Source organism: Lynx canadensis, chromosome B4, assembly GCF_007474595.2.
Source record: "Lynx canadensis isolate LIC74 chromosome B4, mLynCan4.pri.v2, whole genome shotgun sequence".
Lineage (NCBI taxonomy): Eukaryota > Metazoa > Chordata > Mammalia > Carnivora > Felidae > Lynx > Lynx canadensis.
The window spans coordinates 23,935,209-23,959,429 of NC_044309.1; the positions used below are offsets into that span (position 1 = coordinate 23,935,209).

At 38.5% G+C, this 24,221-nt stretch overlaps 1 protein-coding gene across 1 annotated transcript in view; it reads left to right on the forward strand.

Annotated features, from left to right (window-relative positions):
* Positions 1-24,221, forward strand: part of MYO3A (myosin IIIA) — a 229,463-nt gene that overhangs the window by 20,710 nt on the left and 184,532 nt on the right. The window contains 2 exon segments of the mRNA XM_032593843.1: positions 5,892-5,996; positions 6,559-6,658. Coding sequence (XP_032449734.1) covers positions 5,892-5,996; positions 6,559-6,658 — 205 coding nt within the window.

Sequence of the window (24,221 nt, forward strand, 5' to 3'; positions counted from 1 at the left end):
TGATCCCATGAACTGTGAGATCATGGCCTGAGCCAAAATCAAGAATCTGACACTCAACCAACTGAGTCATCAGTAGTCCTGTGGTCATCTTTAAAAAACTTTCGGTTATTCTGGTTTCATTTCCTATTGTTAAGAGTTTCAACCAATAAATGGTCACTCTTTTTCAAATGCTTTATAAAATAATGTTATTGAAATTATTGTGTTACTCAATTTGTTTATAGCTCTATCTTTTGAGATGCTGATTCTGAATATCATCTAGAAGAGTAAATGTGCAAAAAGAGCCTAGAAATTTTGGGGAGATAGTAAGAGGTGACTTCTTTTATTTGATAAACCAACTCTAAAGCTGCAGGCTTTAAAACAGTTTGATACATGACAAGAATAGATCAGAGGAATTTTATTGATAATCTAGAGAAAGACCCCAGGTATTCACAGGAATCCAGTATATAGTAATGATGATATCTCATAGCAGACTGTCTGTATGGAACAAACTAAATATTACACATTTAAAACATTGTAAGTGAATTAAAGATCAAAATATGTTAAAATCATAAAAGACAACAGAAAAGTATGGTAATGGTGTTAGTTTAGAAAAAAGCCTTTCTTCTGAGCATGACCCAGTAAAATCAAAAAGGTGATAAATTTGAATCTCCTCCCACCCCAAGGATACTTCTTTTTCCAAAAGACACTGTAATGAAAGTAAATACACCAAAACAACCTGGAGGAAACTGTTGTTAACATACACTAGGGCAGATTCTATCCTGTCTTTAGACATTTTTCTTTTTTCCCTTCCGACTTGATATTATCAGTCTATCTGTGGTACTTGCTCATTATTAGTTTCCCATATGACTACAATTACATAATCTTGGTAATTGTTTTTTTTCATCTCTTGAATGCAGAGTTGTTCAGTCTTGGAGCTCTTGTGGTGGGGACTGATTGTGGGTGGAGGGGATTATCCAGTACAATGTTGGGTATTTAGTAGCCCCCTGACCTCTAGATGCTAGTAGCAGCTTCACGCCTAGTCCTAACAATTAAAAATATGTCCACACGTTACCCAGTGTCCCCTTGGAGCAAAATTGTCCCTGTTTGAAAACCGCTGGTCTGATGGTATTTCAAGCCTATTGGGAGCCAAAGCTGCCCCTGTCATCTCCGACCTGCTTTAATATCTGTCTCCATGCTTTGCATATAGTAATAATTCAATAAATATTTGTTGAATATAAAGGGATAAATAATGATTCTTCTAAAAATTTCTTCTTAACCAGAAATACTATTACAAGGAAAACATATATATCAAAAATATTTTCTGTGCTCATACTTCACTCATATTAAAATGTATTGGATATAAAATGCAAATGTGAGTAGAAGAGTTCCTGAGAAGACACTATAAGGGGCTTATCATAACAGATTAATTTTGTATGCTCCTTCGTTATTATTTTAGGACCTTTTCACATCTTTTGTGGAGCCGTTCTAGGTTTGTGGAAAAATTGAGTGGAAAGTACAGAAAGTTACCATAAATTCCCTGCCCCCCAGTTTTCCCTATTATTGATATCTTGTGTTAGTATGGTTCACTTGTTACAGTTGATGGGTTAATAATGATGCATTTTTTTTTAATGTTTATTTACTTTTGAGAGAGAGAGACAGAGACAGAGCGTGATCCGGGGAGGGACAGAGCGAGAGGGAGACGCAGAATCTGAAGCAGGCCCAGGCTCTGAGCTGTCAGCACAGAGCCCAGCGCGGGGCTCAAACCCACAAACCATGAGATCATGATCTGAGCCGAAGTCAGATGCTTAACCGACTGAGCCACCCAGGCATCCCACGATACGTTATTCTTAACTAAGGTCCATAATTTACATTAGCGTTCATTCTTTGTGTTGTGCATTTTATGAATTTTAGAAAGACTTCATTTTTTAAGAGTAATTTAAATTCATAGAAAAATTGAGAGAAAGGTACAGAGATTTTCCATATAACCCCTGCCCCACACGTTCATACCTTCCCCCATTATCAATACCCCGCACCAGAACTGGTACATATCTTACAATTGGTGGACCAACACTGGCACATCACTGTCGCCCAAAGCCCATAGTTTGTATTAGGGTTTACTCTTGGTGTTGCACATTTATGGATTTTGACACATATGTAATAACTGTATCCACAATTGCTGTATAATACAGACTTGCTGCACAGTCCTAAAAATCCTCTGTGCTCCATGTTTTCATCTCCCCTCCTCTTCCTTCAGCCTTCATTAACCTTTGATCTTTTTACTGTCTCCATAGTGTTTCCTTTTCCGGAATGTCATATAGTTTGGAATCATACAGTATGTATAGTCTTTTCAGATTAGCTTCTTTCACTTAACAGTATGCATTTAAGATTCTTGGCATTCTTCTTTCACTTAACAGTATGCATTTAAGATTCTTCTTTCACTTAACAGTATGCATTTAAGATTCTAGATTTTAAGCTCAATTCAGAGTCAGATTTTCTGCTTCTTGGACATTTTTGACTAACAGAAAAATGTACTGTAATAATTGGTCATCCATGTATAATCTGTATCACACCATGAATAAAAATTAAATAAAAACACAGACCTACCTATGTAAACCCTAAACTATAAAATTTCCTACAGAAAATACAGGAGAAAAATTTTGTGACCTTGGAATAGGCAAAGGCTTTTTATATAACACAAGAATCAGATTCTGTAATATTTTAAGAATGATAAATTTTGAATTTCTGCTCTTCAAAAGACTCTTGAAAAGACAAGCCACAGACTGAGAGAAAATATTTGCAAAACACCTGATAAGGGACTTGTATCAAAAAAATATAAAGAGCTCTCAAAAATCAGTAATAAGAAAATAAGCAACCAATAAAAAAATGAACAAAAAATGGGATACTTCACTGAGGAAAGTAAGTGGATAGCATAAATGAGCACATGATGTTGATGGTCAACATCATTAGTCATTAGGAAAACCCAAATTAAAACTATAATGAGATAACACTGCCATTTAAAACGGCTTTAGAAAACCTCTTATTAACATCTGCTGGCAAGGATGGAGGGCAAGGATGGAATTCTCATGCACTGCTAGTAGGAATGCGGAACGGAATAGCTACCTTGAAAAATAGTTTGGCAGATGCTTAAAAGGTGAAACACGTGACCCATAGGACTCAACAATTCCCTGTCTTAGGTACTTACCTAAGAGAAATGAAAGTATATTCATATATGAGCCTATATGCAATGTTTATAGTGGTTTTGCTCATAATTGCCCCAAACTGGAAACACCTCAAATGTCTTTCAGTTACTGAATGAATAAACAAATAGTGGCTTATCTTTTCGTTGGAATGCTCAGCATTAAAAAAGGAGTGAACAACATTTAAACATTAGAAAACAAATCTTCAACAACAGAAATGAATTTCAGATTCATTAGGCAAAGTCAAAGTAGCCAGGATGAATGGGCTGCGTACCTTATGATTCAGTTTCTGTGACGGTCTTGCAAAGTTGATACCACAGGGACAGAAAACAGATGAATGATTTCCAGGGGCTGGTGAGCGGTTTGACTACAAAGAAACAAGAGGGAAGATTTTTAGGTCCTGGATTTGTTCTGTATCTTGATTGTGGTAGTGGTTATGTGACTAATGCACTTGTCAAAACTCAGAATTACAGTTCAATTAGGTAAATTTTATTGTATGTAAATTATACCTCAGTATACTTTACTTTAAAAAACAAAGTGAAGTGTATATTATGAAGAATCCTGTATTCTAAACTTTCCTAGATGGGAAAAACAACTGTTTCAAATAAAAATTGACTCTAGAAAGTAAAATTTGAACTGCTTAGTGTGAATTACATAATTACATTAGTTCTTCCTGTATTTCATTTTTCATTTTATTTCCTGCACATTGTTTAGCATTCCTTTATCCATTCCAGCTATTTATTCTTGCATTAATGTAATAGTCAACCCCAGAAGAAGCAGCCAAAGAGAAGCCACACTTTAGAGAAATTGGAAAAGACATTTAGTCTCCCCACAGTGATTTTTAGACATTTACAACTGGCCCTAAAACTTGGTTCTTTTAAATAAATGCCATGCATTTTGAAGGGCTCTGAGTTTCTTTTCAGTCGGTTTTGAGTAATTTTTTGAACTGATCATGCTGGGCCACAGTGGAGATGGTGTGATCCTGTTCTCTGCTGCTAAGGCAATAGTCTTCTGTTTGTCCAGTGAAAGGGTGTTCCCCTTTCTGATGCAGAAGAAAATGCAGGTTTTGGAATGCTAGGACTACACCTACTCCTCTACGAGCTGAAAGAAGTTTTCTTTGAATGGAGAAAGACGTCAGCTACAAATCAGTTAACTGTGAAGGCTCCACTCTAGAATCAGACCGTCCGAGTTCCTATCTTAGCTCTGTCTCTACTGTGTGATCTTTGGCGAGTTACTTTATCATTTTGTGTCTCACTTTCCCAATCTTTAATATGGAGATGATAATACCTACCTAGAGAGAGGTGAGATACAGAGATATCACATGTGAATGGATAGCTGTTATTACCTAATCTGTAATGTATCAGAAGTCTTGGGCATCCCATAAAATCTAATCGCCATGTTAGGAAAAAGCTGGGAAGAAAATGTGTTCAGTATTTCAAACTAGGATGCCAGGAATTTATTTCCTCACACCTCCTTTCTCTGTTTCCATTGAGGTTAGTAGAGTCAGTGAAATTATGGCTTTTAGTTCCCAGGCATTGGTGGGTAACGAAGACAGGTAGAAGAGGAGGCCAGAAAGTTCAGGGTAAGGGGCAAGGAGACCATGGACAAGAGCCCCAGAGGAGAGTCAGGGCTGAAGGTAGAGGCTAGACAGTCAGAGATTAAGGGATCAAGTACTCATGGGGTCCAAGCTTCATTGGGACCATTACCTAATTATCTCTTCTCTCTGATTCCAATGCTTATATTGCTATTTCTCTGTTTTGCAAATCTGCAGCTCCTTTGAAAGTTTTCTGTGGGATTTAATGTTCCCTAACTTTGGAGAACCTGCATGTGAAAAATCCCCCTTTTTTCATAGATTCCACTACTTTTGGGGAGGAGAGAGGAGTGGGGGGAGGGAAGAAGGTAAAAAACCTGAGAACCATGGTATTTAAAACAGCTTTCTGAAATGTTACTTGTAGTCCTTATTTTAATGCTTTCTGAAATTTTGTCAGAAAGGGGGCATGTTTTTAAATTAATGCATATATAAAATAGTATATAGCCTTGTAGTGAGGTCATAGAATCTTACTGCACTTTTAATTAAACTATCAGAAATCAAGAATACTTTTTAAGCCCTAGATCCTAAAATTTGAGACTAATTTGTAGAATCATGATTCTCTTTTTTTTAAGTTTATTTACTTATTTATTTTGAGGGGGTGGGGAGGGACAGAAAAAGAGGGAGAATCTCAGTCTGACAGTGCAGAGCCCATACAGGGCTTGAACTCATGAAACTGTGAGATCATGACCAGAGCCGAAATCTAGTTTCAGATGCTTAACCAACCGAGCCACCCAAGTGCCCCTAAAATTATGATTCATTTCATTTATGAAGCCATAAAGATGATGAGAGTAATCATTTGAAACAAAAAAAAAAAGAGCAGTTTTATTTAAAAAAACATTTTTATTCTATTTTTTTAAGTTTATTTATTTTGAGAGAGAGAGAGCACACACATGTGGGGCAGAGAGGGAGAGAGAGAGAATCCCAAGCAGGCTCTGCACTGTCAGCACAGAGCCCAGTGTGGGGGTTGAATGAATGACCTGAGCCTAAATCAAGAGTCAGACACTTAACCGACTAAGCCCCCCAGGCACCCTGGAACAATTTTAAAAAATGTTTTTAGAAAACCTTTTATAACAAGGACTTAAAATGTCATATCCATCTTAATATCTTTGAATGTTCCTTTATAGCTGTGCAATGGAGGATCGGTGACAGATCTTGTGAAGGGTTTTCTGAAGAAGGGCAAAAGAATGAGTGAGCCCATAATTGCCTATATTTTACGTGAAGCACTATTGGTAAGGCAATTTAAATTGTTTGTGCATTAATTATGAGGCAGTTCTAGTTAAATAAAAAATGTGGATCCTATTTTTAGGAAAATATCAGTACATTGGTATTTTTTGATGCAAGAGTATATGCAAAATCTGAAATGTTTAACATAACTAATTATTTGTTAGAAATCTACCCTCCTTGTGTGTCAACAGAACCTGGAGTTCTGATATCCTAAGTATATTTCTGAGATTGATTATGATGAAGGTAGATAATGTGTATTTTTTTTTAATAATAGGTTTATATTTGCTATTGTTTAAAATAAGTGTATGGAATGTTTCTTCTATTGTGATCAACACGTTTTTGATAAAGTATCTGATAAGAGCTAAGGAAGGGCATGCTCTGCTTTATGAATTTTTATAAAATCCGAAGTGGAAATGATATACTTTGGTTTCATAATTCAGTGTGGAACATTTTAATGTGAATTTTAACAAATATTTCCTATTGATTTTGCACAAATGCATCCATCCAAAAAATGTTACTTTTGTTTGATGCTTTCTTTAAAGTCACTGTATATTTCTCACCTTTTAGGGACTTCAGCATTTGCATAACAACAAAACTATCCACCGAGATGTAAAAGGAAATAACATTCTGTTGACCACTGAAGGTGGAGTTAAACTTGTAGATTTTGGTAAGTTTGTTTTGAAATGCATGGGTTTGATAAATGATTTGATCATTTTCCATTACCCTCACGTTCTAGGCATTGAAAGTAGAGAAAATCAGTGTCCTATTGAGGTAAGAAAGTACAGAGATTCTTTATAAATTTGGCCAGTGAAGATTCCCAGAAGAAAGAATGACTTCTTTCAAGTCAAGCCATAACACCGCTGTAGCGGTATGTGTGGTTGATTCTCAAAAATAGATAGCACTCCAGGGGCGCTTGGCTGGCTCAGTTGGTTGAGTGTCTGGCTCTTGATTTTGGGCCAGGTCACGATCTTGCGGTTCATAGGATCGAACCCCAAGTCAGGCTGCAGGCTGCATGTTAACAGCATGGAGCCTGCTTGGGATTCTTTCCTCCCTTTCTCTCTGTACCTCTCTTGCTTATGCTCATGCTCCGTTTCTCTCACTCTCCAAAATAAATAAACGTGAAAAAAAATAAAAAATAAATAAAATAGCATTCCAAATAATTGCACTAAGCCTAAGTGGTAGTCCCACGGCCCTTATTATTACTTTACAAATGGGCATGTGCCTGAATACAGGATTTTGAGAAATGAGGAGGAAACTTCAAAGGTCTCTGGGAAAATAGTTTCGATCCTAAGAAGGAAGCACATGGAAAGATGGTCTCTTTCTTCCTTGGGACCCTCTCTGTCTTACTGCCATGCCTGAACCTGCTGCAGCCACCTTGCTCTGTCCTGAGGTGCTCCATCCCAAGTGGAAAGCCACCCTGGAAAAGGCAGAGCTGAGAGATGGGAAGAATGAGAGTCCTTGATATAATTGAGCCACTAAATCAACAGATTCTGGAGCCTGCCCCATCAAAGGACCTTTTGTCATGTGAGATAATAAATTTCCATATTTACTCAGCCAAATGGGTTTCTGTGTCATAGCCAAAGGCACCATAGCTGATCCTCCCACATTTGTCTGGGGAGTTATTTACCAGTGTGACAGTGCCCTTCCACACCTCCTATCATTGGATCCCTACGAGTGCACTGCTCCTGGGAAGGTGGGCGACATTATTCTAGGACATCTCAGTGTCCTTCAGTCACCTTCCCCTCCCCTTTCCCTCACTCTGGCTGGGGAAGGTATCTCTCCTTGTGCTTCTGTACCCTATATATTTCTCCCTGTGTTTGTGTTTACAACTTGTGCCTGAAGTGGGAAACAACAACAAAATCCTTTTCATTGCTCCATAGAAAGAGCCAGTCTCTTCGGTCGTGAAAGAAAAACTTAGTCAAACAGTAGCTTTGAGAAATGCAGACTTCCTGGGATACCCTCCAAAGTAGTCTAGATTTCAAACATATACCAATATAATTAATAAGGTGGCCTTTTGTACAATATCTTTGTAAATAATCATAAGTTGGGAAGCTGACAAAATATGGGCTTTGGTTTTAGATTAATTGGCTTATGGACTTTACTTTCAGCAGCAATTAGAAAAGAGGGCCAGTTGCCTATTCAATGTGTTCCCAGTGTTGGATACTAAAATGCTATTATTTGCATGTAAGAGAATTCTTCTGTGTCTATCCTCCATGGTAAGAGGACGTGGATTCAGTTTGCCTAAAATGATGTGTAGATTTTCGTATGAATTCAAACCTGAGGATGGCATGCATGGTGAAACTTCTCAAAGGCAGAGGAGTAAGATGTGGTGAGCATTAAGCCAAAAAAGGATGTCCTCATTCAGTGTTTAAATAAGATTTAGGGAAGGCTGAGACTGGGAGCAAAGTGTTTGAGAATACATTTTATTTGAATTTCTCACCTCACAAAATACATATTAAGCTCGTTATGGCTCCTGCAGATCTGTGCGTGGGTGGCTTCCAGTCCTCAAAATGTCCGAATGGAACTCCACCACCTCATCCATCTCCAGAAGTCTGCTTCATATCAAGAGTTCCTTGTCTTGGAAAAAGTCACTAGCCCTGTTTTGTTGCTTAAGTCGGAAACCTTTGGCTCATCTGGAGTCTTCCTTTGTCTACCTCTCACATCTACAGCTAGTTGCAAAGCTCTGTCTCTATTACATACATCCCCAGACTCCATCTTTCTTGCTTCTCTCTTGGCCTAGCCATCATCTCCGACTTGACCTCCTGCGGTTATACTTTTCTGAATTCCTTGCATCCAGTCTTCCTTACTTAATACAAAATATAGGTAAGGAAGGAAGGAGCAGGAGAAAGAGAAAGAGGAAGGAAGGATGGAGGAAGAAGGAGGAAGGAAGGAAGGAGAAGGAAGGCAAGGAAGGAGGAAGGGAGGAGAAGGAAGGAGGACATGAGGAGTAGCCATACGTCCTTCATTGATACCGGGGAATTCCTTCATTCTCCATCCTCCTTCCTTTCTTCCTTCCTTCCTTCCTTCCTTCCTTCCTTCCTTCCTTCCTTCCTTCCTTCTTTCCTGTCCCTTCTCCACACTGCAGCCAGAGGGACCCCTATCAGAAAGCATAGCTGATCCTGGCACTGTCTTGCTCATCAGTGGCTTCCACTAGCCCTTGGGTAAGCCTTTGCCGTATGATTCTCTGTGCTGGCACAGAGTACTTCATGAGGTACCTTCTCTTGCTGTTACCTACGATCCAGGTCAGTTTCTTTCAGTTTTTTAAACGCGCCACACTCTTGCTCAGTCAGGGCTCTTACACTTGTGACTGAGTACTTTGAAATATCTTAACATGTTTTTACTCTTTAGCTGTCCAAGAACATTATCTTCACTCCAGTCTGCCTGAGGCATCTCTCTATCTGGGGGGAAGATTAAGCTTTGTTCCAGAGGAAATGCAAGAAAATGACTGGAGTAATATTCAGTTTTTAACATTCAAAAAGAGGAATTTGTAGCAAGACCCAGGATATCTCTTGAGAAAGGTCTATGTAAATTGTTTTATCTTCTCTTTAGAGGATTTCACACAAGAGAGAAAAGAAAGAAGAGGGAAACCCTTTCCAATTCTAGGGTGATGGTGGAAAGATGAAGCAGAGAAGGAGACCAGGAGAGTGAGATGAGCTTTAAAAAAGTGAAGATGACAATGAGGGCAGATAAAAGCTCTCACCTGCACACTCCCCACCATTTGCATCCACACTACGGAGAGGCCATTGCTGCAGACTGAGCTGAGCCATGTCCTTGTCGTTTACACATGGAGGTGTAAAGTGATTACGTAGGGGAAGTACTCAAATTGAGCTTCCCCAACTCTTCCCTTAGTTTCCAGAAACCCAAAAGTCACTGAGAATCTGTCTGGGGAGTGCCTAGAGGGGTTGCTTAGTCTGGGCAGTGAGGCACAGAGCAGATCACCTGAGCCAGGTCTGATTAGGAGTCACAGCCAGGGCTCAGAGTGTTCTCAGCTCCAGCCAAAGCCAACCTGAGCCTTCGTCTGCTCAGAGGAACCACAGGAAGCCCTGCCAGTATGAGGAGAGTGGACCATGAGCTCACCCGATGCCAGTGGGGGTGGCATGGGAGGCCAGTAGGGCACCTAGCAGCCAGGCAGACACACAGGCAAATGGCCCCAGAGGCCAGAGACCTACATACCAAAGACGCTCCCTCTTCTCCTTGCCACAAGGTCTTATAAGCCATCCCTCATCCTGTACACATGGTACCATCTTCAGGAGGGAGGAAGGAGGAGGAATGCCATCTGAGAGATGGAACAGGCACTTTTATCCAACAGAAACTGACCTCTATCTAAAAGGACTATATGGGTTTATTAATTCTGAGTAAGCTTTACTGCCCTCCCAGCCAGTAGATAGGGACACAGGGAGAGGCCATAATAGAAGCAAAAGGAATTGTATTTTAGTATAGGGTGATTCCATTTTGTGACCAGTTGCGGACATGATGCTTTCCCTACATAGAAACCTCTCTTCACTCCTGCGCCTAGCTAAGTTCTGTTTGCCTGGCTGAGTACCTCCCACCACCCATACTTTGTTTAGACAACCAATTGTCACCCTTGATTGTAATCATAATTTAATTTGACTACCTTTCCTACTAAGCTATAAGCTTCATGATGACATGGTATCTCTTTGGTCTGGCACTTTGTCCCTAGAGTCAAGCATGGTACTGGCCCCTTGAACATGCTCAATAAATACTGTCGAATGAATGATGGGAGGCAGGATTTTTCCATACAGTTGTGTGACCTTGAGAAAGTCAGTTACAATCTCCAAGGACATCAAAATGCTCATCTACAAGTATGAGAAATAACAGGCTCTACCTCATATGGTTGATTGCTGTGAAGAATACAGCATGATACAGGCAACCTACTTAGTATAATTATAGATAGTTTATAATTTAAAAAATTTGAGGTATTACCATTATCATGAAATAGTATTCTTAGCCCCTAGCTCAGTGTTGTATACATAGTAGGTACTTGATAAATAGTAAATAAATACTTTAAAAAAAATAGTTGCTAAATACTGGAAATATGAGTTCCCAAAAATAGCTTCTTTCTGTTTCCAAAAAAAGTAGCCCTTTGCTAGAGTAAATTTGGTGTTACTTTAAATATCAAGCTACTTAATTATACTGAAACAAAGATTCAGTTTGCTGATGCTAGTTATAAATATAGCCTTTAAGAAAACCTTTGGGTTTTTTGTTAAATGGATTTTTTTTAAATTTTTTTTAATGTTTATTTTTGAGAGAGAGAGAGACAGAGCATAAGCAGGGGAGGGGCAGAGAGAGAGGGAACACATGCAAAGCAGGCTCCAGGGTCTGAGTTGTCAGCACAGAGCCCAATGCGGGGCTCGAACCCATACACCACAAGACCATGACCTGAGCCAAAGTCGGACACTTAACTGACTGAGCCACCCAGGTGCCCCTTAAATGAGCCAAAGTCAGATGCTTAACTGACTGAGCCACCCAGGTGCCCCTTAAATGGATATGTTTCTACAAAAATTCTCTAGACACCTCAGAAAGTAAAAAGACAAGGGAGCTTGTAAACATTATTAATGAAATACATTAGCAGTCCCTGGTATATAATCAATCAATAAATAATATGATCTCCCAGGAGGTAAACTCCTTTAGGCAAATCAACTAATGTCTGAAAAAGCAGTTCTTATGTGGACTAGAAAATGCAGGAGAGACTAAATGTAAAGGGCAGTTCTCAGTTCTCATTTCTATGGATTTCTCTCTGGGGAGCTTCATTTCTAATAGGATAGTTAACATTTCAATACAAAAGTGCAGAATGTACTTCTTGTGATTTATTTAGACATTGTTCTTATGACAGAATATTTTATGGCTTTCAATCTCTTATTACCCACATGCCCAATTTTAGACCAAATCCCCAATGAGTAATGTAGGTCAAAGAGAAGTTGTGATTTTTGTTAATAACCCACTTTTAGCATCAAGTGAGGCAGTTATACCTGAACTTAAAAGCTGTGAAGTTCCTCTTATTCCTTCCTTTATTCCCAAAAAATTCAGAATAAAAGCCATTAGGTGGGACTGAACAAGCACAAGAGAGCAGGGTACAGCTCAGCATGAGGTTTGAGCCTGAGTGTGGTGAGAAAGACATCCATGCTGGGAGGGTGGTGGTAATGGCGTTCAGTTGGAGAGGAGTGTGAGTCCCTGGGTGGGACAAGGAGAACATCTGTCTAGGGAGATGATGACGACCCTACTTCAGGTTATCAGAGCCCAAGCTAGGTAAGAAAGACATCTGTGTAGGGGTCGAGATGGAGACAAGACATTGTTACATAAAGGGGGATTAATACCATCAGGAAATATAATGTGTACAAACGGAGCCAGGTTTCTTACTGTTAGAGAGAAGAATTACAAATATGGAAAGGAAGAAAACTAAACCCAGTAGTGTTAGATTGGAATTGGAGGTATCATTTTGAATGCATAGTTTTCAATATATATAGACAAATATAAAAATAAATATAATGGAATGTGCATGTGGGACGTGTGTGTGTGTGTGTGTGTGTGTGTGTGTAGGTGTATACATGTTATTTAGGTATTTCTACTAAGAGGGCTTGCAAACATTGATGTACCAAGAACAAGCCCATCAAGCACTTAGCTTTTGGTTTCTAAATATAGTTCTCAATTAAGAGGAAGCCAGGATTCTTAGAGAAAGACTGATTTTAATGGCTATACAAGATGAACATGGAACTTAATGTGCTCAAAAGGAAGGAAATGTTAAAAGAATAATGGTAACATGTCAAAAGAACACAGAAGCCAAATTGAAGGAATTCTCACTGAGCAAATCTGGGAAAATTTTAGCATCAAAATAATGATAATAATGACGGTAATGATGGTAACTCATTGAATAAAATAGAAATCCATTAATCCACACTTGCATACTTAGATATATAAATAAATGAATGGAAAGAAGCAAAAGCTTTTCTTGCAGAAGAATAGCAACTAATAAATATAGAAGGGATAGTGAAATTTTTTAAATGATCATTTGGAAATCGTCATAGTAATAATTAATTCATCCCAAAACTTCAATGGGTCCTAAACTAGTGTGTTAAGTTTTGATTAGAAATAGGATATTTACATGGTCTCAAAAGATTTCATAAAATACTTAATTACAAAAGAAAAAGAGACACTTTCAGGACAAAACATAAGCAGTTGATCAAAGTGAGTACAACTAGTAATGGAACAAGTGAAAATCACATACCATCTGGTAGGATCGCAGTCATAACCATCAGTATCACTTCCATGATGTTCCTGCCAAAACTATAATTGTGAGGGAAAATCCAAATTCAGGAACATTCTGCAGAGTAACTGGCCTGACGTTAAAAAGTGTCAAGGTCATAAAATTCAAGCAAAGATTAAAGAACTCCAGATTGAAGGAGACTTAAGAGACATGACAGCTAAATGCAACACATGGTCCTGGGCTGGATTCTTTTGCTGTGGGGATGGACATATTTGGGACAATTGATGAATCTTCAATAGGGAAAATAGATTAGATGGTAGAAATGTATCAGTGTTAACTTCCTCATCTTATTAGTTGTACAGTGGGTATGTAGGGGAATGTCTTTGTAGCAATCACTAAACTGTTTGGGTGTGGAGAGGCATCATGTGGCCTACTTAACTCTTTAAATGGTTCAGGAGAAAAGTTTTTTTGAACTTCTCTTACCAACTTTTCTCTAATGTTGAAATTATAGCAAAAAACATTTTTAAACTATGGAGTAGAGCTGGAGATTTAGCATGGGAGTCTCGATGTTTATGTACGTGTGTGTGTGTGTGCACATATATATATATATGTAAAGATATATATATGTAAAGATATATATATGTAAAGATATATATATGTCTAAAGATATATATGTGTATGTATATAAACGTGTGTTGGTAGTTGGATGTTATGAATCTTGAAAATTTGAGAGCTAGTGCTTTATAGAATGAAATACTATATGGGAAAAATAACTAGGGGGAAGAGCCATTTTTGAAAGTTGGCAGAGCTTTAGAATTTTCATACATATACTAAAAATTAATATTTCATTCAGATGGAATTTATTATTTAAAAAAAATTAATGTTTGTTTGTTTTTGAGAGAGAGAGCAGGGAGAGGCAGAGAAAGGGGGGCAGAGGATCCAAAGTAGACTCTGCACTGAGAGCAGAGAGCCCAGTGTGGGGCTCGAACTAACAAGCTGTGAGATCATGACCTGAGCTGAAGTTGATGCTTAACCAACTGAGCCACCCAGGCACCCCAGATAGAATTTATTTGAAAGAAAAGACATTTGTAATTCTTTTATTATCTATATCAGAACCATGAATAAATGGACTGTTTCCAGCTGAACCTGTAGGCTCTAGTATTCCAAACTAAATACACTTAAAAAAAAGTGTATTTATTTTGAGAGGGAGAGAGACAGCATGAGTTGGGGAGGGGCAGAGAGAGAGAGAGGGAGACAGAATCCCAAGCAGGCTCCACACTGTTAGCATAGAGCCCAGTGCAAGGCTCGAACTCATGAAACCATGAGATCATAAAACCAAAAGTCAGATGCTTAACTGACTGAGCCCTAATTAAAATTTTTTTAATGTTTGTTTAATTTTGGGGGGGGGGAGAGAGAGTGTGTGTGTGTACATGCAAGTGGAAGAGGGACAGAGAGAGGGGGACAGAGGATCCAAAGTGGGCTTCATGCCAACAGGAAAGAATTGAGTTTGGGGCTCAAACTCATGGACAGTGAGAGCATGACCTGAGCTGTGGTTGGACACTCAACCAACTGAACCATCCAAGCCCCTCAAAGTTGAATTAAGCTATTCAACATCCTAGATTACGTTTGAACTAAGCTTTTCAACATTATAGATTACGTTGTATGTTTCAGTCAAGGGTCTTTTAGTTGTAAGGACAAGAAAACCAAACTAGCTTCAAAAAAGAGTAAGATACAAAAGGCAATCTCATAGATAGGAAGAACAGGGGGGACTGAAACCAACAGAAGAATGGAAGGCAAGAACCACAATCAGTTGCTGCCTCTTGCTATGTCACTGGAGAAACCAAATCTGTCCTTTCTGTTCTCTGTGGTTGTCTACAGACCAGCCTCTGGAGTTTTCATGTTGCCCATCAAGGCTATTTACTCAAATAGCAGCCTCAACCTTCTCAGCCTATATGACGTGTGGGTCCAGTAGGAATAGATAACCTACCTCGACTTTTAGCACCCCAAGTTAAAGGAATTTGGAGTGGGAGAAGAAGCTCAGTTGGACAAGCTAGGTCAGATACCTTTCTTTGATCCTGTTAGCCATGACCAGGGAAAGAGTCTTAAGCAAGCCTGCCTGAACCTTCCCATTTTGCAAGTAACGTGAATACAGAAAGATTTTCTTTTAAGAGCATTATGGAAAAGGAAGGACAAAGGTATTTTCTAAATATACTAGACAATATGGTTTCTTATTGATGTGCACTGCCTTGTATTCTGAGAGATGGTCAGAATTTTAATTTGTTGAAGTTAAATTACATGAAGTATAACCTAGAAATTCTATCATGAAGTCAAGAATCGATTTTAGAAAAGGGCACCTGGGTGGCTCAGTCAGTTAAGTGTCTGACTCTTGATTTTTGCTTAGGTCATCATCTTGTGGTTCATGAGTTCAAGACCCATGTGGGACTCTGTCTTCCTCTCCCTCTGTCCCTCCCCCACTTGCTCTCTATGTCTCTCTAAAAATAAAAATAAACTTAAAAAAAAGAATGGATTTCAGATGTTTTGAAAGAGCTTTTATTTGGTAATAGAGAAAACTTTGTATCTAGAGATTTACCCAACACAAAAGCAAACTAATTACTTCAATGCAGCTGTAGAAATTTTAATAAAAGTACCAAGTCTGCCTTTCCATGGAATGATGAATTTAGGTCAATCAAAGAGGACTTCCTTATATTTTTTTTAAGAATCACCTCTTTTCTCTCTCAGTTTTTCTTATTATAGAGTATGTGACTTGGACTAAAATTACATGGCCTTAGTCTGCAGCTCTAATATTTAAATTCCTGAAAAGCTCCAAGCAAAAAGATTTTTATTGGGGAGGAGGGCAGGGGAAGGGAGGAGACAGGGTAATGGGAGAGGTGATTGGGGATAAAAGGGAATGAAAAAATAAGAGATCAATGATGATAATGCACCATACATGAGGAATATTCTATATACAGTTGTCCCTTGAACAACACCGGTCCACTTATACATGGATTATTTTCAATACAGTACAGTACTGTGAATGTATTTTCTTTATGATTTTCTTAATAACATCTTCTTTTCTCTACCTTACTCTGTAGTATGAATACAGTATATAATATATATGCTCCAGAAAATGTGTGGTAATCAACCGTTTATGTTATTGGTAAATTTTCCAGTCAACAGCGGGCCATTAGTAAAGTTTTTGGAAAGTCAAAAGTATATGCATATTTTCAACTGTGAGGGTTGGGGGTTGGCACTCCTAGGCCCCATGTTCAAGGGTCAACTGTATTCAACTCTCTATAACTGAGGTCCAGTATTATACATATACACACATGCAAGGTCAAACATAATTAAATTGCACAGATCTAGGTACATGGTTTTATGTTAAAAGCAAGGAGAGTGCAGTAAGCAGTGTGGTCTTGATGTCTTTAGAGAAAGCACTACATAATCTCCATTATAAGATATGAGCTGAGTATTAAAGGGAAAGATTTAGTGCCAGGTAGACTGGAGAGAGGACAGATTTCCAAAGGAAATCACATCCGTATGGATAGGAGTAGTGATTGCACAGAATCACTTACCTGTGTCATCTTATAGACTCACTGAAAGCTAAAGCTGGAGGTAACCTTGAATGTCATTTGGTATATTAAGTACAAGAATGTCAGGAGATTTTTAATATTCCTATATGCAACACATAATGTGAATATGAATTTCCTGATGAGAAAGTATAAAGTTTTCACAAAACTAAATACTTTGTGACCCAAAAGTCATAATCATTGACTTATCCTAGTCTCCTGAATTAATAATGAGAAAACAAAAGCTTGGGCCCACTGTCAGATGGATCTGAACTGAACCTCATTGCTCACTTGATGTCTATTAAATCCCTATTCTGACTGGTGGAGCACAGTGATATTTGGGGTCTCCTGGAATAAGTGCCAGTTCAGAGGTGGCATCTAGCGATCCCAGAAAAGTCTGATTATTTCCTTTTCCCCAGTGTAAAATCACCCTAGTAAAAAGCCATTGGTCCCTTTGGGGAAGGCTCAGAGATTTTTAACAAAGTTTTGGTAGCGTACTGGGGTACTTTCTCAAGGGGCGACCTCCCCTTCATTCAAGGGATTCTGGGTCTACAAAACCAGCTCAAGGCTTGGGGTTGATTGAGAAGCCATGACTGTCTGTTTTTGATGATTCAAGTTACACTTACGTTCACTTGACTTAGGACTATTTTGCTTATTCAGATTAATTTCATAGTCTTCCCATCTATTTCACTTTTGCTAACACTGATATCGACTAGGCAACACCGTAGGTCTCTGCAATGCAGAGTCTTCTGATTACTGCTTTGACTCTGGTGCCTGTTACGGTAACTGCCCACCTTACCCTTGGAGTTGAGGACTACCACTTGGCTCTTACCACTGTGTGATCCAATTCCTCTCAGTGTATTTAGCTTTCCTAATTCAGTGGCATCAATTCCCATTGTAAAGTCTAGCCTACAGAGAAGAGTGATAATAGAGCTCTCAAAGATTCTGGGACTGCTCTCAAAAATGCATTTCTCACAGTTACATTGAAAGGCATGTCCTCTGGATGTTCCCATGTTGGGTGAGTAGGTCTTAAATGAAAAATCCTCTCCAACATTTCAGTCTTCCTAAGTCTTTGAATCTCTTCCTCTAGAGTAAACCAGTGTAGTTCTCGCATTTCAAGTTCATTTACTAGGGCAACTTTTTCACCCGTGTCTGAGCCAACCAATCAACCAGACCGGGTAAAGCCCCTTCTTTCCCAAGCTGTGATATTAAATGCAAAATCTCTGCATTGTGGGTATCTATCAACAAATTCAGCCTTATCCAAGTTTATGTTCCTTCCACCATTATCCCACACCCTTAATAATGGGATTCTAGGTTTGTTTTTCAGTAATCTAAGCTCTTCATCTACCAGAGAGGGTTTCTTTTAGGGTAGACGTAGAAGCTTTCAGGTCATTTGTGTAGCACTTGAAGCTGGGAATTTGAATCCCTGAGCTCATTCTTTTTTTTCCCTTCATCTTGTCCAGCGATATTAACAGAAACCAGCCAATCTCATTCTATTCATTAGTTTGACAAAATGTTCAAAGATATCACCCTGAACCATGCCTCTTACAAGTAAGTGTTTGATTAGAAGTATCCAATGCTGATATTTTGTGTACCTCTATTTGCCACATCATGCCATGGACTATCAGTGCTCTTTACTACTGGAAATAGAGCCATCAATGTCTTTAATCTAACTAGATTAGAAAGCCAATTCCAAAAACCCCAGAACCAAGTTAGAAAAATCATCTTTAAGATTCTGTTCCTTTAGAACCACTCTCAGTACCAAAATCTCTGTCAGAGTTCTCCAGAGAAACAGAATCAACAGGATATGATGGGTGGGGTGGCGGATGAAGAGGAGATTGACTTATTTTAAGGAAATGGTTCATATGACTCTGGAGGCTTGGTGATTCCAAAATCTAGGTGCTGGGGCATATTCAGCAGAGCATCAGACTTCGACTCAGGTCATGATCTCATGGTTTGTGAGTTCGAGCCCCGCATCAGGCACTGTACTGACAGCTCAGAGCCTGGAGCCTGCTTCGGATTCTGTGTCTCTCTCTCACTCTGCCCCTCCCTCGCTCATGCTCTGTCTTTCTCAAGGATGAATAAAACATTAAAAAAATTGTTTTAAATAAAAAATAAAAACACAGAATCTAATGTTAAGCTGGCAGGCTGAAGACCCAGGGAAAAGTTACAGTTTAAGTCCAAGGTAGTCTGCTGGCAGAAGTCCTTCTTACCCAGTGAATGTCAGTCTTGGTTCTATTAAGGCCCTTCACTTATTGAATAAGGCTTATCCACACTGTGGAGGATAATCTGCTTCACTCACAGGTAATTTCATCCAAAACACACTTTCACAGAAACATCCAGAATGATGTTTGACCAAATATGTGGATACCATGGCCAGATTAATCATTATACAATCTTAACTTCATCAATAGAATGAGGATATTAGATGGTGTAATAAATCTTATGGACTCTTCTTGTTGAAAAAAATCTGTATTTTTATAATTTCAATTCTCATTCCTGCAGTATTGTTTTTAACAAAGACAACAACAAAATCTCATGCTTTTCCCTTTGCTCTCTTTAGATGTCAAGGATTTTGCTGTCTGGTTATAGCAAATCAAGTTTCCTGAAGTTGTCTGGTTTGTTGAAACCACATTGGAAGCCACATACTTAATGCTTTTTCTGACTTCCTAAGACCCTAAGAGACCTCCTGACACAATTTTCTCCCTAGAAAGAGGACTTATGCAATAGGGGACAGAGTTGTTGTACAAACCATCAAGCAGCTCAGGAAACCTTGTTGGAAGGGCCTAAAATAGCATGAGAATTTCAATATAATCAAAGCAAAGGGCTGAAGAATCATTAATGTATACCACCTTAATGTTCCTGTGGCTTTGACTTTCAGTGTATTATTGTCCTCTCTTCTAGTCTGTTTTCTTTTCAGCTCTGATCTCTCTCTGGCCTCCTGTTTCTTCCCGTATTCTCACTATCCCAACCTGTCTGGAATTTTCCACCTTTTAGCATCTTCTCCTTTGAGATGCTTACATAACTGTTTACTTTGGTGACTTATTCCATTATTCCCTCTCTGGACAAGATGATTTTCCTAATCGTCTTTACTTCCTAGGGCTCCCAAACTCATCATTTGGATTCCTGTTGCCTTTTAAAGTAATTTATGGCAATCGCTTTTAATGGAATTTTGCATTTTTCTACCTTCCTAGCCACTTTTCTTGTGAAAATTTATACCAAGTGAAAATGCCATTTGTCCTCAGGAAACTTACTCCAGCCAAAGTTTACTGACCTGAAAATGAACACAGACTTTATGACCATTAAGTTGTCTGCTAGCTCCAAAGCTGTTTGGTTGTGTTGGTAAAATGAAGTTGAAGTTTAGCAATTGCATAAATGTTTAACACACACATGGAGTTTGGTAAACACCTTCTTTGGTCACTCCTTCATAGTTGAGTTGTGTCTTGTTTTTAATGTAAAAATCATCTAATATTATCAGATACAAAGCTTCCTACTCTACCTAGTTGCATTGTCCCTTTTTCACTTATTTGAGCGCTTTTATTTTTCCTTCTTCACATTCTGGACTAAATTTTTTTTTCTTTCCACACAGTTTACAGTTTTACATTTCCTTAGTTCCATACAGGAACCAGCTGTAAAACATTATTTCTGCAGGATCCTAAAAGCCACTAAATGATAGATAAGTAAGACCTCAAGAGCATTGTAATTCATTACCCCTGCACTCCATACTCTAACCAGTGGTCCTTGAAGGGGGTGTCAATACCAGGGTGTTGGTAAGACATCATTGTAGTGCAGAAAAAAATATTCATATCTAATTATGAAATATTCATAGTACAGTTATTTAATCTCATACTTTAAAATTATCTTCATTTATGTGTTTCACAATGCATATATTAACATAGTAATGGGTCACCTGGGTGGCTAGTCAGTTAAGCGTCCGACTTTGGCTCAGGTCATGATCTTGTGGCTTGTGAGTTTGAGCCCCATGTCTGGCTCTGTGCTGACAGCTCAGAGCCTGGAGCCTGCTTTGGATTCTGTGTCTCCCTCTCTCTCTGTTTTTCCCCTGCTCATACTCTGTCTCTCTCTCTCTCTCTCAAACATAAATAAAGATTAAAAAAATTTAAAAACAGAAGTAAATATATAGAGAATAGTCTGTCTATAGCTATATCTGTATTGATTGTGCTTGTTCAAAACTTACTTATTCTTTGGGATGTGTGAGTAAAGAGTTTGGAGGCCAAATATGTGTCCTAGAAAATATTTAATCTCATATTAATGTATACATGTAATATAAACTCACATTAATATAAAACCTAATGACTTTTAGGCTTTATAGACTCATTATTGACTATTACCTTTGTTAATTTGCTCCTTTATTTGTAAAATCATTTAGGCCTTGTATCAGTTAGAATTCCTTGGTTGTAAGCAATAGAAACTAACTCTGACCAACTCAGGCAAAGATACTGACAACAACACTGATGGGCTTACAAAGTCAAGGGAGAAAGAAGCTGGGCCATCTGGCCTCCTAAGAATAGAACTTCACCTGGACCTAGTTTTAGAGCCCTGCCATTGGTTGACTCTACTCTGGTTACCTCCTCCCTGAGTGTCCACTCTACTCAAGATTCACGTTTCAAAAAAAAAAAAAAAAAAAAAATTCACACTTCCAAGAAAAAAGAGTCTGAATGGAACTGCTTTGGATCACATATAACACCCTAAAAAACTTTTTTCCAGTATCCTTCCATGGAAGGTCCTTTCCAACCATCCAAGCTTATAAATTCAGACCGCAGGACATGGCTACTTGCTAAAAAATGCCAACTCTAGTAATATAATCTTTTCTTTATATTCATGAAGAGGAAAAAAGATCACATGATTAGTCTAAAATGTCACTCACCTGCCCTGAGCAAAACTTTTGATGTTTTTGCTTGGTTGTGGGTTTTTTTCCCTTTACATTTCAGTTAAATGACATTTGAATTTTTAAATGATCTTTATGAAGTTGAGACAAAAATGTTCACCAAAGATCAAGTATAATGTAAATTTAAATAAATAAATGAATAAATATATACCCTTAGAATAAATCTTAGTAAATTTAGAATCAATTTTAAATTGATTTTTTTTTCTTTTTGAGAGAGAGTGTGTGAGCAAGTGGGGGAGAGGGAGAAAGAGAATCTTAAGCAAGTTCCACACTCAGTGCCGAGCCTGATGTGGGGCTCAATCTTATGATTATGAGCCAAACTGAAGAGTTGAATGCTTAACCTCCTGAGCTACCCAAGCACCCTAAATTTATTTTTAAATCAATTTGCTTTCCCACTTATATAAATAAATTACGATACTCTGATACTATCATAAAATCCAAGTTTAGTCACTTCTACCTTTAATTCATAGAAGAAGACAATCTAAAATGTTTAGATTTAAATTTAATTTTTCTGGGGCGCCTGGGTGTCTCAGTCGGTTGAACATCCGACTTCGGCTCAGGTCATGATCTCACGGTTCATGGTTCGAGCCCCACGTCAGGCTCTGTGCTGACAGCTCAGAGCCTGGAGCCTGTTTCAGATTCTGTGTCTAGCTCTCTCTCTGCCCCTCCCCCACTCATGCTCTGTCTGTCTCTGTCAAAAATAAATACACATTAAAAAAAATTTTTTTTAATAAATTTAATTTTTCTGAAGGTTCAAATGCTTGGAGTAGGGGTAAAAGTAGAAGGAGTATTTTGGAGAAATGTGCTCTTAAATGTTGATTCTCTTTCTTCAGATAGTCTGTGAGAAAATATTTAAGGGAGAATCTTCAAGCACAGATTAGATAATCTCCTTTGAATTTGAAAAAATTATTTAGTGAGGATATTTTTTTCTGTCACATAATTAACTTTTTCACAGACAAAAATTTTTTTAATTTATTTTTTAATGTTTATTTATTTTTGAGATAGACGGAGCACAAGTAGGAGAGGGACAGAGTGGGATACACAGAATCGGAAGCAGGATCCAGACTCTGAGCTGTCAGCACGGAGCCCGATGTGGGGCTCGAACCCATGAACTATGAGATCATCACCTGAGCTGAAGTCGGACACTTAGCCAACTGAGCCACCCAGGCGCCCCTTCACAGACAAAATTGGAAGGGCATAGATGAAGATTCTGTGTGGGACAGGATTTATACAATGGTGGAATAGGTTAGGTCATTGTGAGATGCAATTCATATGGAACCAAAACATACTGCCTACCCTCTGCCCAAGTATATTCCACCAATATTTAAGTATATTTCCCCCACTGAAATACCCATGTGGCTGAATATGGCCTTTGAATTTCATGATAAAAGTCAGATGTCATCCTGGAAGAATCAAATATATCCAAATTTAAATCTTAATCAGTGCCTTTCTCCTAGTTGGCTTATAAATAGCCAGAGCCTAAAACAAATGTGACACCTAAGAGGTGCTTTTCAAAACAGGGAAATCAGGGAGTGGAGGCCCATGGTGTGGGTGTAACCCATCAATTTCAGAGCAGGTCAAGGGAAGAGCACTGGACAGCCTGCATGAGGAACGGGAGTGTGAAATGCAAGGAGAGACTTTGCTCCTAATTTTCTTAAGGGTTAATTATGATTATTTCTAACAGGTGTAATTAGTGGGATGACATGACTGAAATACTTGGTTATACCTCTTCACTGTAGTCCTTCCATCTGTAATCTCTATAAAGGACAACAACTAATTCTATTCATGGTGTTGGATTAAATAGATGCCGTTAATTTGAAACTAGACAGGTGTGATTTGTCCAAAGTTGATCGTGTGATGGAAAATAATTTGATTCACGTTCACAAGTAACCTACTATGTGCCTACAACCATAGAAAAATTCTCAAATGCACCACAATTTAGTAATGGACAGAGGGAGGAGGAGGGAGGGAGGGAAGCGTACGGTTCAGATACAAATTACATGCCAAAATAAATAATATAGACAGGTAGTTAAAAATGTAGAAGTTTAAAAAAATTGAGGTTAGTATGATCAGGAGCAGATTAAATATCAGCATGCGGGAATAAAACTTGAAATGGGGCTTTAAGGATAGGGAGGTTTGGATACGAGAAATACAAAATAAGAGGATCATTCTAGACTTTGGCTATGACAAAATTCTGATGTAGGATACTTCACATTTTTTTTTTAATGTTTATTTATTTTTGAGACAGAGAGAGACAGAGCATGAACGGGGGAGGGTCAGAGAGAGGGAGACACAGAATCCGAAACAGGCTCCAGGCTCTGAGCTGTCAGCACAGAACCCAACGCGGGGCTCGAACTCACGGACCGCGAGATCATGACCTGAGCCGAAGTCGGATGTCCAACCGACTGAGCCACCCAGGCGCCCCTGACGTAGTATACTTTAATGTGAAGTTCAAGTTCTGTGGCAGCTTTACGGGAACAGAATTTTAATATTAGTTTGTAAGCAAATTTGTTACAACTGGAGTCTCTTTGCATGA